The sequence below is a fragment of the Marmota monax genome, unplaced genomic scaffold, assembly GCF_021218885.2.
Source record: "Marmota monax isolate L192 unplaced genomic scaffold, Marmota_monax_Labrador192_F-V1.1 WCK01_AAM20220418_F8-fsc00056, whole genome shotgun sequence".
Lineage (NCBI taxonomy): Eukaryota > Metazoa > Chordata > Mammalia > Rodentia > Sciuridae > Marmota > Marmota monax.
This window is the reverse complement of record NW_026695212.1, coordinates 12,858,244-12,876,334: the sequence shown is the minus strand read 5'-3', so window position 1 is coordinate 12,876,334 and position 18,091 is coordinate 12,858,244. Positions and strand designations below refer to the sequence as shown.

At 32.0% G+C, this 18,091-nt stretch overlaps 1 protein-coding gene across 1 annotated transcript in view; it reads right to left on the bottom strand.

Moving 5' to 3' along the window:
• Positions 1–1,747: 1,747 nt before the first annotated feature.
• Positions 1,748–18,091, bottom strand: part of Zdhhc17 (zinc finger DHHC-type palmitoyltransferase 17) — a 99,606-nt gene continuing 83,262 nt past the window's right edge. The window contains exons 11-17 of the mRNA XM_046430661.2: positions 12,603–12,727; positions 11,733–11,795; positions 9,088–9,181; positions 8,168–8,251; positions 6,779–6,936; positions 5,754–5,848; positions 1,748–4,635 (exon numbers count right to left, since the gene is read on the bottom strand). Coding sequence (XP_046286617.1) covers positions 4,497–4,635; positions 5,754–5,848; positions 6,779–6,936; positions 8,168–8,251; positions 9,088–9,181; positions 11,733–11,795; positions 12,603–12,727 — 758 coding nt within the window. The 3' untranslated portion in view covers positions 1,748–4,496. The remainder of the gene's footprint in view (positions 4,636–5,753; positions 5,849–6,778; positions 6,937–8,167; positions 8,252–9,087; positions 9,182–11,732; positions 11,796–12,602; positions 12,728–18,091) is intronic.

Sequence of the window (18,091 nt, the reverse complement as noted above, 5' to 3'; positions counted from 1 at the left end):
TCAGTGATGAAGCGTCCCTGGGTTCAAACGCAAGTACCAAAAAAAAAAAAGCCAATGAAAAAGAAGAATATAAAAATATCCAGTACCAAATTGTTTGGCATTCAACCAAAAATTACCAGGCATGCAAAGAGGCAAAGAAAAAACCATAATGAAGGTGAAAAATGCCTAAACCAACCAGAACTGGCATAGATGTAAAAATTAGCACATGAGGACATTACATATTTTCAGGAAGTCAAACTATGGAAGATATTAAAGTCTAAACATTGCAGGTAAAAATTATAAAATGAGATGAAAATACACTGGTATAAATGAAATGTCTAGACAATGCGGAAAGAAACATTAATGAACTAAAAGACACAGAAACTCCAAGCATGAAGGAAAAAGAATTTAGAAGGTAAAGATCAGTAAGCTATACGACAATGTCAAATGATGGAATATATGTGTAACTGAAGTCTCCTGAAAGTGAGGAAGGAAAAATATTTGAAATAAGGACTGGAAGATTTCCGAATCTGATGAAAACTAAACCAACAGATGCCAGCAGCATAAGCAACAAGCCCTTCTGATGCCAGAAACGGAAACAATCTGAGTACTAAAAATACTGCCTCCTATTAAAAATACTTGTCATGGGCTGGGATTGTAGCTCAGTGGTAAAGTGCCTGCCTAGCATGAGTAAGGCACTCTACCATGGGTTTGATTCTCAGCACCACATATAAATAAACAAAAGTAAAAGTCCATTGACAACTAAAAAAATATTTAAAAAAAAAATACTTGTCAATGCTAGTAAATGGCGACAGAAATTTACCTGAGCACAACATTTACATTCAATTCAAAGGCAAAAGAATTTTCAAAGAGCCACATCTGGTTTCCTTGAGCTATGACTTGCTGACCTAGTCAAGGGGCATTATGAATGTTTGACTTGGAATTGTGGATTTTCTATTTTAAATGTCACATAAATACATTAAATTAAAAAAACTCTTACATTAAGCACTTGACAAAACTGAAGGTTTACTTTGTAACAAGAAGCGAAGATTTCTTGTCCTGGTTGTGTACAACTTATTCCCAAATACATCTATAAATGAGAACCACATATCCTCATCCCGGGTTCAGTCCACCAGTCTGGCAAGGACTGCCATGCACATGGATAAGCAGATAATGAAGAGGATTAAAGAACTTGACTGGAAGGAACACTGATGGCTTGCTTTATTTTGTATACTGTTCAAAATACTGTTGCTTGAGCTCTAGAGGCATTTCTTTCAGTATCGCAAAATAATTATGAATTGAATATTATGAATTGAAAACATTTTCATTTAATACCAGTGAGTTCTCAAACCATAAACAATTATGTGAACAAAAGGATAAGCTCCCTCCACAATTTTCTCCTTTTTAAATTCTCAAAGATTCCTTGCCATTAGGGTGTGATCAGTGTTTGGAATGTTTCATTCTGCAATATTTTATTTATTTATTTAAACTTGAGATTTTTTTCTGAGGATCCTAATCCCATGAAACCCAAAATTCCTAGAAAAAAATGTATTATTTATATTAAAAAATGATACACACAATACACAGAGAATTAGAAATTACTAGAATACCGACTTCACCTTTTATTTAAGCAAATTCCTATAATCTTTTGCCACTTGAATCCTAGTACTAGGATAATAAATATGCAGAACAATGTTTTCATCTTGTAGGTACCACCATAGTTTCTTCAATATAAGTTAACTGAGTAAAATTAAAGACAAGCACACACTTACGAGTCAATATTTATTCTGATTAATATTTTACAAAATTTTGACATTTAATTTATGTAAGGAGAACTAATTTATTAAACACTTTACAGGTTTTTCTTTCCATGGAGTAACACAGTAAGTAGCAAAATAATACTTGGCACAGTTATAAATAAAGAAAATATAAAATAAAAATACCCATGGCTTAAGTATAATGATGTCATTTTACGTCTATTAATATTTCAAATAAATTCCTACAAAGAAAAAAACTATGAATGAAAAAATGCCAAAGAAGTAATTCATGTTCAGAGCTGAGAATTAAGTTCCTATTTGCTAAAAGTATTCAACGAGGCTGATATGAACTATTCCCAAAAGGTTCACCTTCATACATAACTTTAGAGCTGAGTTAAACTGGTTCTACACACAGGACCTACAAAATAATTAAACAGTAAGTTCACTGCTGCATAGTTGGCTCCTGACCATCTGACCATTTCTGAATTACAGATATCACTGGTACTATGAAATAGTTTAGTACTAAAGCATTTTCATTGCAAATATTTTCTATGTAATTACACATTTAGAGATTTTTGCCTGTTCAACTGAGAAACATCTCTTTTGCATTGAAAAGAATACTGTACCACAAAGAAAGAACATGGTAACAACATTCTTATTCAAACTCAGAAAACCACCAGTCATTAAGTTGATTAAAATGTATTTGATAAAAATTGCAACTGAGTCTTCAGGTGAAGTGGCCCATAACAAAATTAAACAAATAATAGCATTTTATAAATAACTTTGAATTTAAAAATTTTCAGAAATTTCCCCCAATTAGTTAAAACTAGCAGACACATTTGTAAAGTTAACCATTTTTCTTTTTAACATTCTATGACAAAATGGCACAATGCTATTGCCACCACACACCCATCTCTTCCCTTTTCAAAAATAAAAGACATAGGCCAATTTTCTAATATTAAAACACCCAGATACAGTAAGGATAATCTTTTTTGATGTGTGACTATGGTCAAAGAAACTACTATATAAAAATGGTAGTAGTTGGAAATACTGAACATCAACTATATACATTTTCACTGCTCCTCTTACTAAGGCAAGGGGCGGGTATACCACTAGATTGCTTTAATGCCTGTAATCTGCATTTTACAGGGAATACTAATTTTACCAAGCATCAGACATGCAGTGAACTTGCAGGGTATAATGCCTATTAACAGCAATATTGAACATCACTAGAAGCTCATTAATTATCTCCCTTTTCTTTTTGGTTGGATAAAATGAAATCAGCAGCTTTAAAAACACTAACACATATTGACATAAAGAGAAAACTATTTGATAAATTATTTATATACAGATACACATTCTTTACACTGGTCTAGGATCTGTCGTCAGTCTGACTATCCTTCCTCCCTCCTAGCCCACCCCATTCCCTCTCACAGGTTTCCCACGGGTTGCTTGAACCACAGTTTGCTACAGCATTTAAGAGGACTAAACCAAGTCTCACTTTGTAAACAATATTCATGGAAGCAGTGACTAGTAAGTAGTTCACCATGAAGGTATGGAAATGCTGCAACAAAAATTGATCAGTGCATCACATTTAACAATAAGGAAATATTTCTGAACTTGTTTCAGACAGCATTAACAAACTCTAAAACATATTCAATATTGAGAAAATTGAAATCATCTTGGAAATTAAATCCTACTTTCTGATAGGTCATTTTTAAAAACCAGAAATAATACCATTAGCTTTTCTTTATTCCCATGTGCTATGTACAGAGATCATGCTCCATCTATAGCTTAAACTCGGTTATTTTGTCTATATTTTGCAGCTCAGAATTTTAAAAAAGTATATCCACTTACCTCTATTACTAAGAATTTTTGCATTAGCTTATTTATTTTGCCTTTTCTTGAAAATCTCACCTCAACTCTTTTAAAAATTGGACTGTTTGCACATCAAATTAAATTCTAATTTATGCTTCACTGGATAATATCTGCTAGTATACATTCTATGCAGTGTATCATGCACATAGTAGGGCTTTGAAATTTGAACAAAATAGTATGACTTACTATACTCATGCAAGTGCTTTATTATCAGACCATAAAACCTCAGAGCAAGGTTACTACAAATTATTTCACTGAACTAGAAACATACCAGCATTGCAATGGCTGATAGAAACAAAATATTAGCACATTTCTTGTGAACATTATTTTCTTGTGCCTTTGGAGACACATTACACAGTAGATCCCTAATAAAACCACATGATTTTCATCACAGTATTTACATGTACATTCTAAAATGTACATAATACTAGTCAATCAATTTTAGACAATTCTCCTGGAATTAGATGCACAATACTCGATAGAATGCATCATAAAATGTAACCATGTAACATAAATTTAGTTTTAGTTAGAAATGAATATTTCTGATCAGTATACCAGGTCTGTCAAAAGAATAAGTTCACCTTTTTTTCATGAAAAATGTAATGAGAACAAAACCAGACGTTGAGTATGTTGTGAATCCCCACATTAACAACCATTAAGATTCTTTTTATGGTCTTTATTCTTCCCAGAAGTGGCAGTGTGTTCTGTCCATGTTGACTTTTGTTAATAAAAATGTTGAAAAAAAAAGACTGTAAAATTCACTGTTAGCCCTACATATAGCATGCTATTGTTCAAGGATGTGGATTCGAGTGAGAGAGAGACACGGACAGACACAATTTTCAGGCACCACTCAGCAATATGCTTCATAAGATAAAGATGTTGCTACACAAGCTGGTACCCAGATCCTGATATTTGGTCATATTCTATTGTATATTGTCTGGTCCAGTCCACGATAACAGGACGAAAGAGGCCACAGCATCGAAATTCAAAGAAGTCTATAATATTCCTTACACATCCATGGCTATAAATGGCCACCCAAAAAGAAAAAAAAATTAATTAATACAAATGATTTAATGTGAGTTCAACATAATTTTGGTGTTAAATCCATTTTTTCCTCAAACATAAAAACTCAGGTTACTTGCAAAAAAAGAACCAATTTATCATTATTTTTTTTTAAAGTGAATTATGTTTTCCACAACTCTGATACAACTGATTTTATTCTTTTGCTAATTTAAAAGGTTGCATTTACTTCATTCCTGTGCCACACACAGTTTTTTGCAGAGGGAGAGGAGTGGTAATGGGGATTGAACCCAGGGGCACTTTAAGACTGAGTTGCGTCTCCAGTCCTTTTTTTTTTTTTTTTTCAATGTTTTATTTGAAGACAGAATATCACTAAGTTGCTGAGGCTCGCCTCAAACTTGCAATCCTCCTGTCTCAGTCTCCAGAATAAGTAGGATGTCCCTATGCACCCAGTGGTCCAAATAATTTTTTATTTGGCAAGGAAACAATTCCTCTCCAAATTGAGAAAGGAAGCAAAAGACAAAATAATTGTATATGGCATGAATTTGGCAATAGAACTACTAGTAACAATTAAAAAAGAAATGTCAAGAGTTAAGTTCAGGGAATTTTAGAACTTCAATAACATCTTTGTTATTGAAAAAACAGTCAGTTGTACATCTTGTATAATTACTGTACCAATAAGAGAATCCTCTCTTTTATATAAAAGCACACTTACTTTCTTCTAGACATATGCAATAATTAATAATATTACAAATACTCAAGGGTAGGTATCAGCTTACACAAAACTCAGTTTTAAATATTTCATGTAATCAAATTAAATATATATATATATATATTAAAAGAGATACCACAAATTTATACACAGTTAATGTGATGAATTCTATGTTATGTTATGGTGTGTTGATACACTAACCAATGCTACTTCTGCAGAAATCATAAATTCAGTAGTAATTAAAAACTAGTTTTTATATTGCTAAGTAAAATAAATATTTCCTATTTCACATCTTCTTGCCATACCAAAAACACCTCTCTTCAACATATTCACTAGATTATTACTGTTTGCTCAGTAAGGAATTTATATAACAAAGGAAAATATGCAATTTATAAAAATGTACATACTTGAATGGGCTTTCAATAGATGTTGTCGTGACTTTAAAGTGCTTATATCTTCTGGCATTCATTCTTTCATTTGTAGTAATACCTAAACATGATATCTAAAAGGAAAGAGAAAGCAACCTATTATTCTCTTGATTATTTAATATACAAAAAGAAAAAGTTAATTCTCAAGAGGACTAAGATGGAGAGGAACACGAACTGTTTTTAGTTTCCCACTAGGAGCTTATTGAGCTAGTTTACATCATATCATTTTAACTCTGAAAAGTAGCCAGTTAAATAGGAAAGATATTTAATAACAGGTCAGTTGGCTTTGTGCACTGGAGACACGCAGATACTACATATGCCACCCCTCCATCAGCCTCTTTCAGAATGAGCTTTCAAAAAATCTTTAATTTTAATGCTAAGCATTGTGGCGCACACCTGTAATCCCAGCATCAGCCTCAGCAACAGCAAGGCACTAAGCAACCCAGAAAAAAGGGCTGGGGATGTGGCTCAGTGGTTAAATTCCCCTGAGTTCAATCCCTGTTACCTGCTGCCCCCCCTGCCAAAATAAAAACCCTTGACTGTGGAAAAACTGATATTTGCATGTAATAAGAGTACTATAAATGAACACAAAACTAATGGCATAATCAATCTAAACTCACACATACCCAACTTATTCAGGAATAAGAGAAATAAAATTTTCTGTTGAGAATTTTCTGTTTTTTCATAGTATGAAAAAAGAAAGGAGAAAAGGAGATGAAGATGAAAAGTAAATCAACAATAAAATTTATCCTTGAAAAGTCACAGTGGTTAGGAAGAGAATACCATCTTTTAAGAAAGGAAAGAGGGGCTGGAGTTGTGGCTCAGTGGTAGCGCTCTTGCCTAGTATGTGTGAGGCACTGGGTTCGATCCTCAGCACGGCATATAAATAAATAAGTAAATAAAATAAAGATCCATCAACAACTAATAAAAATATTTTTTAAAAAAAGAAAGGAGAAAATTTTTAAAACAGCACACTCAGGAACAAATAATGCACTTGTACCTACCTGGTACATCTGACACATGAGTAGTACAGCCACCCACATGAAATGAAAAACACTGTTCAGAAACATCCAAAACATCCAAGGTGAACATGTGGCGATCTGAGTAATATATGTCCAAAATCCATCCTTGGTGTAAGTGGTCTCACAGTGAAGTCCCCAGTCTAAAATCAGAACATGAGGGCCTCACATTCATTCATTTATCATCTAAGCATCTTATGCAGCCATTAATGCTAAAGAGTTATGCTTTTTTACAACTTAAAAAAGGTCTGATGGTCCAGATTTAATTGATGACACACAATGGCAAATGTTTTTACATTTTTAAATAAACCCATTATATTTTAGTGAAAAAAGCACACCCAAGACAGAAAGGGGAAAGCAGCAGCCAATCTTCAAATAATTGCTCTATATCTTGTGGCAGATTTATTTGACTGGTACTGCATATACACAAAACTTTAAAAGAACCTTTTCTTTAAACAAAGTTGAGAAGTGAAATATTGGGGAAGGGGAGGGGAATTTAATAGAATCACATTGGTAAGGTAAGCTTTTCTAACACAAATCTCTGGCTGGAGAGCTGCTGCAATCAAAAACTACTTTTGTCAGCAGGAAACTGTTCTCTCTCAGGTATGCTGGGCCAGAAAGTAGGTCAAGCTCTTTGACCAAATAGTTCTCTTAATCTCTATTTGAGGAAGTAGCTTCTTTTTGTTCATCAAGGGAACAGCACTGATCATTTTTATTATCTCCAAGGGTAGGAAGACTAATAAACCATCCTTATAGGACTTATTTTTAAACCAGAATCTAATGGTTTATGCCAAGCCTCATTAAGCCCTGAACTTACATTTTCATTTAAACTTTTACAGATTGGGTTCTCAATGTAATAAAAACTACCACTTCCTCTAAAGTATTAAAACCATGTAGTCAAATAAATGACAACATATCTTAAAAAGGTAATTTCTGATACCCAATATTCCTTAATAGACAATAATAAATAATAAGATTCCAAGTTTTGTGCAACCTTAATTCTACATATATTTTCCCAACTGTTTGGTAAGAAAGAGGAACTGGCACAAAGGCTGCATCTACAGACCACCAGAATAAAGCAAGCGTGTGATGTGAAATGTTGGTGTATTTTACCCAGAAGCTTTTCAAAGCTTGTTAAACCATGTTTTCCAGGGGACACACATATTAAAAGGTGGCTAACTGATAACTGCTTATACTATATGTTGAAGATATCTGATAGAACTGTTTTAATTTTTTCTTTATCCTTCATAAGGTGTTCCCCAAATCATATATTTTTTATGTTAAAAGACTTTTTTCATTACATAAGTAATGTTAATTATAATCTGATTATGCAACATTTATGTTTTAATAAGGCAAAAAACTAATTGTACTCACAAGAAATACAACCATAAATCATCCAGCAGATCATAAAAAGCAAGAAGAATAGGTAGCCCATAAAGTATCTATGGTTGCCTGCACCTGAAGAACAACACAGAAGCAATGTTTTTCAGCTAAGAAAAAACGACTGGTAATACACCTTTGAGGGGTGTGCTATGAAAGGTGTGATTAACTTGGACAATAATAACATACGTTATTTATAAAACGGCTTTCAAGAAAACAAATGTTTTAATAAAAATCTTAAAATAAGAATGCTTATAGTTACACAAAGATGTGATGACTGCAATGATATTCACTCTGAAGGCAAGGGAGTCCCAAAGAACGAAATAAATCACAATTCTGACCTTTGCTCTTTTCTTTGTTTTGTGAGGTTGAAAATAAACCTATTTTATAAATCTTATAATCCAGCTTTTCAAAGGTTTCTCTATGACAGTCACACAATCTTTGTAATGTTTCTCTTCTGTCTCTTCATAAAATCTCCAAGATCATCTCTTAGATCACTTACTTCATCTCCTCAGATAATACCATTCTTCAACACTGAGGTGTGTTCAGCTATGCATTATTCCTATCTTTGTACATAACATCATTTCAAGCATGGTTATTGTTTTATTTTTTCTAGCTTAATTTAAAAACCAGTATTATTTATCTCCTTTGCAATTTCACTGTTACCCAACAGAGAGCAGGAACAAGCAGACGTACAGAAAATGGACAGAGATATGAAATCAATCTTTTCTAGACAGTGATTGTATAAGTTTTTCCCACTATCTCTTTCTCTTGGTTGATCTGTTAACCAAAAGATAACTAGAAGGATCAAGGATACAGGAGTAAACTTTCTGCTACCTATTTTAAGACTGTACTTCATTAGTTACCTAAGTAACCTATGAACAATACATTTAGAAACTACTAATGTAACTTACCTACACAGTTACCCACCCAAGGACAATGATGATCAAATTTCGCTATACAACGGTTGCACACGCCACAATGTTTGGACCTCACTGGTTTCCGTATCTGTTAATAAGCATGTTAAAAGATTATGAAAGACAACGTACTTTATAGAGAAGAGCTGAACATTTATTTTCTCAAAATACAAATATGTAAAATCAAAACTATGTTTTTTGAATACGATTATATCAAGGTTTCCAAATCAATAAAACCAAAAAAAAAGTACTATTCTTTATTATTTAATGAAACTGCAACTACAAAGACTAAAAAGATAAATAAATACATGCATGCATACACACATACTCCTACATGTGTGTATGTATGTATATGTGTATATATATATATACACACACGTACATATGTATGTGTATATGTACATATGTACGTGTGTGCATACATGTGTGTGTATCATTCTCTAGGCTTCTGAGATCCATTTGATTAATGGTCTTAATACTAGTTACTCTAATAAATCAAATTAAATTTTTCTTTAATAATAAAAGAAAGATCAGGTTAGAAGTGAATAAAAGAAGCTTTTATAATTTGAAATCAGTAATAAAAGTGCCTTTCTGATACTAACAATTTCAGCCAAAAATATTAAGTTCACACTTCTATTTAAGTGCCTCCTGAGATTTCAAATTAAAGTTCAACATTTTCCTTGCAGGAATTTATGAACACATCTGAGAAAGCAGAACATGCATATCAAGTTTAGAGAGTCAAAAAGCAAACTCCATTATTCAACCCTTCACAGGCAATAAAAAAATTTATGTTTGTGATATCTGTTTTAAGTGTTTTAAAAATGCTTTTCACTTTATATTATACTAAATTAGCCAAAGGAATAATCTTCAAAGGGCTAGCAGTTCCAATAATGGATATATAACAAAAGCTAGAGTTATTAACCCATGACAGAAATAAAATTTACAATAGCCTACATTCCCTATTACTTTGTATAAGGGTAGACACTAGTTTGATTTGAGATACCCAGGAAAAGGTATAGGTGGATGTGCAGTTCTTGTATCTACTAAAAATTATCTGTGGATCAAAGAAAAGGATAAACAGTTCTTCATCACTGATGTGAGACTAAATCTATTCAAGAGAAAAGCAGGATATATCAAAGTGCTACTACACTCAAAACCCCCAGCTATAATTCCCCTTGGCTCAACAATAGTCAAAAATTTGAACAACAGGATGAGGAGTTAAGGGGTACCTTGGTCTCAAGCTCCCTAAACATAACACATCCTTGGCTCATTACCAAGTAAATCCTTCTTTAAAAAAAAACTCTTTTGTACATGTGCCTTCTTAGGGAACTATTAATCAAAGTGAAGCATACCTAGAGTGAAGATTACCCCTTAGATTTGAATGATTTTATACAGAAAATGCTCTTTACAATAAGGAATTATCTATTCCAAAGTACATGGCTCTTAACATAATTAAATGTCTATGATATAATGACAAAAATAATATTGTTCTTGTCAGATTACTTAACAACAAAACTGCTGTCTGTACTGAGTCACTAAATAGTCATACAGCAAGAACCACATTGCATCCTTGACTTTGTGGAACAGAATAGTATTTCCACAGAATAGCAGTACATGGAAAGATTCTAAACATTAAGAAAAGAATACCAATTTTATAAAAAGACTGTTAATGAAACACAGAAACCTTTTCAAAGAATGCCTTACTGAAAGAATCTATGTAGTACCTTAAAGTTGCTCCCCAAAGTAAAAAAGCATATAAATATTCAAAATTATAACTAGTCAAAAAATTCAGTGAAACAAAGAACTCTGCAGAATGAAAGCTGTTTCAAAAACATTCTATAATCCTAAATTAAGCCAACAATTCCACTATTAATCAAATGATAAGGCATTAGTTTACCTGCAGCATTTAATTTAAAGGTATAAAAGAGCACCTCATCTCATTGTATAATTTGCAAATATTCAAATGTAGAAAAATATGGTTTAACCACTGTAGCAAAATTTTCCAAAATACTTACAAAGAACAAATTAAGACATTAAGATTTAATGCCTACAATAAACTAAAAACTGTATTACTATATTTGACTTCATAAGCAAATACTATTTAATTTTGCACATATCTGATTATATGACATAAATCAGACAACTTTAAAAATCAATAATAATGTTCAAAGCTGCATAAAACAACTTTGCTACAGACAAGTAATACTCCAACTGAAGATGCTATGTGGCCATGTTGTCTGAAAATTTATGTAATGAATTTCCCACTGTGACTTTTAAGTTCAAAAACAAATTTTCTTAAAGCTCAGTGAAGAAATCTATTAGGGATTTACAGTAAACTTTTTAAATATTTTACAATTATACTTTTATTGAATTACATTTTAAGATGTAAAAAGAGAAGGAGAATAAATAGCACTTCTGAGTCAGAAGTATAGTCTAGATCTACTATAGGGAAATAAGCACCAGGGAAGGTGAAATACTTTAATCATCTTTCCTTTTGTACCATGGACTAAATGGTACTTTGTGGGGTGAGGGTTAAAAACGTGCCCAGCAAAACAAATTCTCCTTAATCCCCACCCCCAATCCTATAATGCTATGCTGCCTTCAGAAGGAAGGAAGAAGAGGAAAGAACAAACAAATACTACCAAACAGGTACTGCAGAATATACTGAGGTCCAGGCTTCCCGTTTCTGCAAGTTCAACTATTGTCTATGAATCAAACAAACAAAAAATTACTTTTTCAGAAATGAATAAGGCTCCCCAATTCTTTTGTCATTACTATGAGTCAATGAATATGAAGCTCATCTTTAATGTTCCAAAGTTTTAAGTTCAAAATAAGAAATGAAATGTTTTGCTCACTTACTTCTATTTAACTACAATATGAATTCCGAAGAACATCATGGGAGCAATTTCTATGCAGCCCAGACAAAAGGGTATTGGACCATAAGAATCTGCCACTGTCTTAATCTACTGTGGGCAGGAATAAATCATCAAGATTTGTTTTGTGAATAGAGAATGGATAAAACAGCCCTTAAAATAATCTAAAATGCCTCTAGTGCAATTCTCTACATAACAGCTTTTGTGAACTTACTTTCAAGTACCCAGGTTATATTATAGGAGAGATATACCCTGGATCATATATACAAATATTTTAACTGAACTATCATCAGTTTACTGGTCTTCTATTTATAGTTATTCAACAAATATTTACTGAATGCATGTTATTTGCTATGGATTTACAGAGGTATGCGAGATAATGTCTTTGCCTCTCAAAGCAATCACGTTTTATTTATTTATTGTCTTGTAAGGAAAAGAAACATGAAATTATACAATGTCATAGAAATGTTAATGACAGACATCACAAAACTGCCATAGGTGAGCACCAAATAAAATATACATAATCCCAATTTAGTATAAAATTCCTTTATATGCCAAAAGCTTTTTTCTTTGTACTCTAAATATCAGCTATAAATACTGATACACTGGACAGTTAAACATGTAAGCTGTATTTCCTACCTTTTTCTTTTGCTCTTCTGTAGCTTTAATAATCCCTGGATCTGATTTCCAAGATTTTCCAAAATTGTAGAAAAGTGCAACACTATTGGCAAGGAATGGAAGATGAATAAATAAAAAGTTGAGATGTTCCTCAAGTTAAGGAATCTAAAGCAATGTTATTATATGTAAATTTATAATCCATAAACTTTCACAATATTACCAATGAAAATATTATAAATTTTAAACAAAATAGGTATTTTCCCACTATGTTCATAATTAAATTTAAAAAATTAAAATGTGACTTCCTTATAAATTTTAAACGATGTAGAATATCTGACACTTTATTTATTTTTTGGTACTGGGGCTTGAATCCAGGGACAGTATACCACTGAGCTACATACCCAGCCCTATTTTATGTATGTGTGTAGGTAGGTATTTATTGGAGACAGGATCTTGTTAAATTGCTGAGGCTAGACTTGTGATCCTCCTGCCTCAAGCTGATGGGATTAAGTCAGTGAATATGAATAAAAATTAGATAAACAGATTAAGCAATCAACATTTTGTCTGACAAAAATTCAGGGATTTTTTTCATGTTCAAAGTTATTACATATATACTTTATCTACATGTATTAAGATATATTTGTATTTTTACCAAACACTTCAGATATAGACCTATGTATTTTAAAGATTGCCTTTAACTAAAGGTAAGCCAAAAGAGAAAAATTCTCGCCTATGCCTTTTTTGAACACATTCAGTTGATCTTAGAAAATGTATTTATAAAGTTGCTTAGAACACAATAGTTTCTCAGTTCACATTTTTCTACCTAATGAAAACAGAAGAAATGTGCTAGATATTTATAAATATATAAAAAATAAACTAATGTGGCTAGAGCAATGCATTTCTAGAAAACAAAACATCTGGTATACTGAAATAAACCATTTTTAAGATATCATTTGGATACAAGAATTATGAAAGAATTTTACAAGACTTTTTTTTTACTAGCTTCACTAAGCATAATCTGCTCTAGTGCCATCCATTTCCCTGCAAATTCTATGATTTTGTCATTTTTTAGTGCTGCGTAATACTCCATGGTGTATAAATGCCACTTTTTTTTTATCCATTCATCTATTGAAGGGCATCTGGGTTGGTTCCACAGTCTAGCAATTGTGAATTGTGCTGCTATGAACATCGATGTAGCAGTATCCCTGTAGTACGCTCTTTTAAGGTCTTCAGGGAAAATGTCTTCTTTGATATAATGAGAGCAACTAAGAACAGAGCAGGGAGGAAGAGCAGGAAGAAAAGATTAACATTAAACAGATACATGAGGTGGGATGGAAAGGGAGAGAAAAGGGAAATTGCATGGTAATGGAGGGAGACCCTCATTGTTATACAAAATTACATATAAGAGGTTGTGAGGGGAATGGGAAAATAAACAAGGAGAGATATGAATTACAGTGGATGGGGTAGAGAGAGAAGATGGGAGGGGAGGGAGGGGGGATGGTAGAGGATAGGAAAGGTAGCAGAATACAACAGTTACTAATAGGGCATTATGTAAAAATGTGGATGTGTAACCGATGTGATTCTGCAATCTGTATTTGGGGTAAAATTGGGAGTTCATAACCAACTTGAATCTAATGTATGAAATATGATATGTCAAGAGCTTTATAATGTTTTGAACAACCAATAAAAAAAAAATTAAAAAAAAAAAATTAAAAATAAATATTTCAAAAAAAAAACTTTTTTTTTACATTATCATGCATATACACACTGTTTATATTTCTCACATACACAGAAAACAACTTCTGGAATGAAATCATCCTACATTTGTTTGGCAAATACCAATAACCACTCAAAATGCAGGAAAAGTGAAAAAGAAAGACCAATTATTATTACCTGCTATACTCAAGAGTGATTTACCTTTCCTTTTTTCCTCCAGTCTTGTCTTTCCCCCAACTTTTATGCCTTTATTCCACAAAATATACTGGCCGAGCCAACAAAAAACAAGTAAGAAGTCAAACTTTCAGCTATTCCTACATTCAGAATCTTCTTGAGAATAGCTGGGTAAATATTATGTAAAAAGAATGCTAAATACTGGCATTACTCTATACAGCACCTTTACTGATTACAACAGTTTCAAAAAATGTTAACATCTCAATAAACAGATCAGGCTCTTACAGTCTGAATTAAATTTGCAGAGGGTCACTAGCAGCCCTATATATGACCACATATTTGACAGGATCATTCAGGAATCAAATATCAGATGAACTTAAAAATTTCTTCACTTGCTTTCAAAGGCAAGCAAATTATATATCTTCAAATGATCTGAACTCAGTTTTAATAATAGATTAAACAGGTTAATTTTTAAAATTTAATTTTCATTATATTTTTAAAATTGTACATTCTCTACAAATAGAATGGTTGTTTTTATTATTAATGTGATTCTTAAACAAAATAAGAGCACATTTAAAAACCATAAAGCCAAAAAAACCCCACAAAACCAAAAACCACCAGTAATTCTACAATCCAAAAATAACTGCTTTATTTTTGGTGATCTCCATGTTTCGTTATAATTAGGATCATAATATATTTAAGATTAACCTAATAAATAACACTGATTAGTCACCATCAATGTGCCACCGAAGTCAAACCAAGAACCCTATGATAATTCCCACTGCTATGCCCATTTTATAGATGAGAAATGTGGGCAGAGGCTAAATTCAAGACTGCAGAATGAGTTAGAAGGAGAGCAAGTATTAAAAGCCTGGCATTTATTACCTATGCTATTCTAGCTCTATATAGTGTTCAGAATTTCCTGGGTCAACAAATATTACGAAAAAAATCTATGAACATTTTTGAGCCTTGTTATATATTTTCATAATGTCAAATTATTTTCCAGAAAGATATCATCAATTTATAACCCCACTAGTAATGGCTGTTTGATTAGCACTAAGGGACAAATGCTGCTAGTTTCAGAGGCAAAATAGTGTTATTTTATCCTTTTAACTTATGATTTTATGCAGAAATAGTCCGTCACTTAGAGATAGATGTTATCAATTTCATTTCAATGTTTATGAAATCATTACATGTAATTAATCAATTTGGATATTATTTTGATGGCTGCAGCTCTCACTTGATTATTTTAAAAGAAACATATCTAACTAGATTTTCTAAGTTAATCAATTGAAATCCCTGCACTAAATTTCTTTATCACTGTACCCAACAAAACAAACCCAAACAGTAAATCAAACCAACTACTCCCCAAAATACTACTAACAACTTTGGCAAAGGGACAAGCTCTACTATACCATAAATCTTAAAACTGAAGGCCAAGGAAAACAGACCATTCTGGTGAGGCAAGCTGCCTAGTAGAGGCCTCGGGCCTACCTCCACCTATACAAGTAGATTGAAAAACTAGATAAGAAGGCCAAGTCTAAGAAATGTGATCAATTTCACACTAATTCTGCAGTTTACTTGTATCTGCCTCACTGAGAACCATATGTTAAAGCCCTACCCCTCAATGTGACCACATCTACAGAGAAGGTATTTAGGAGACAATTAATGTTAAATGAAATCATAAGGGTAGGGCCCTAATCCAATAGCAGTATAATAACTAAGAAGAATGAGAGATTTCTGAAGACACCAAGAAAATTCCTAAAAACTAGGAAGACAGCCCTAACCAGAATCCACAAAAAGGGTCATTCTAGATATAACAAAACAGACTGAGACCAAACAGAACCTATTATATAAGTGAACTAAAAAAAATCTGTAAATATAAATACATGGAGCATCAAGAAACTAAGACAAAATAATTAGAAATAAGAGCATGAACACAAATGGCAGCCAAAGATAATTCAATGTAAGGATGATTTTATGCACAAAGAAGGAAATACAATAAAAAGAAAAGAATTCAGAGATATTACCGAAATTTTTCAGAAAAAGGAAAAATGTTCATTTTTGTATATTATATATGTAATGTACATTATGACCTCCATTTTAATATATCGTACTGAAAAGCCATACTGTACTATATATTAAGGAAATGTGAAGGACAAAGATTAACATCCTCTAAAACCTATTGGTTGTTCTTCAATCATAATGATAATGTCATAGGATTCTTTTTAAAGATCTTTTTAAAACATGTTGCTGAGCAGTTATAAGAGGATCCCCTGAAGAGTAGACATGATAAACAAGTACAAATCTAGAGGCACATTGTTCTAAAATTGTAATGTCTACTTTTGGGGTATTTGCTTATACCTATATGCTACTGGAGACACTGTAAAAGTTTGCTAGAGACATTTACAAAATTCAAGATCATTGGTTAAGAGCAAATATTAATAAGTCATTCACTGTTAATGGTTTTTACTTTGAGTTACTACATACAGATAAAAGGTTCAACAGTTTTGAATGAAATAATTCTAAACCTGTAAGCATTTAATGATTTAACAATAAAATGTCAAGCTAAAACCAAACTCAAAGAGAAAACCTCCACATTCATAAATACAGTGGAAAGATTTGACACAATATGCTCTATAAGTGATACTGAGGAAGATAAAAATTTAGTAAGGATATATATTCCCTTGAGCAACTCAATTAATAAGCTTGATTTTTAAATGCAGAATGAAACATTTTGAAATAGTACATAAAGAAGAACATTTTATCTCTAAATGCTTCTAGGAAAAAATAAGGAAAAGGAAAGAATTAAGAAGTTAAAGAAAAAAAAATGAAAAATTTTAAAAGATGAAAAAGATGAATAAAACCCAAAGCTGTTTCTTTGCAAATAAAGAACAACAACAAAAAAAATCATGAGTACAACATCCAGTGATAATCACTTTGAAAATTCTATATATTCACTCACTTCCAGTTCTTTCCCTTGGTACATTTTAAAATCAGAATTACTTTGTATATAAAACTTAGTATTTTTATTATATTCTAATGAGCCCATATCATTAAATCTTAGAAAAGCATTTTAATGGTATTTAATCCCACTCAATATGTAGTATAACTGATAAAATTATCCCTTTATTCAGGTTGGATATTCAGTTGTTCCCAATTCTTCCCCATTACAAAATATGCTTGAGAAACACTCTTATAAATAATTTTTTATATTATGCCTTGTACTACTTGCATGTGATTAGAGATCAGAGGGTATATTTAAAGCTCTTTCTACATTGTCAAATTTTCCAGAAAAGTTTACAAATTATGTTCACAATGTAACATGAGGACATTTGAAGATACACTGAATCAAGTAAAAAACCTGGATTCTACACCTTTCTTTATAATTAGCTGTCTATATAACTTTGAGCAAAACATACATCTTCTCTGAGTCCCAATATTTCCACCAATTAGAAAACAGCATTAAGATCTATGTGTTTTCTCTCAAAGAACTGTTATTCTGAAAACCAAGTAAAATAATATATCTGAAAGAACTATAAACCAAAGAGCACTGAATAAACATAAAAGTTCATATACAGGGAGATAATTATTTAATGAAAAGAACAGTTACTTATTTT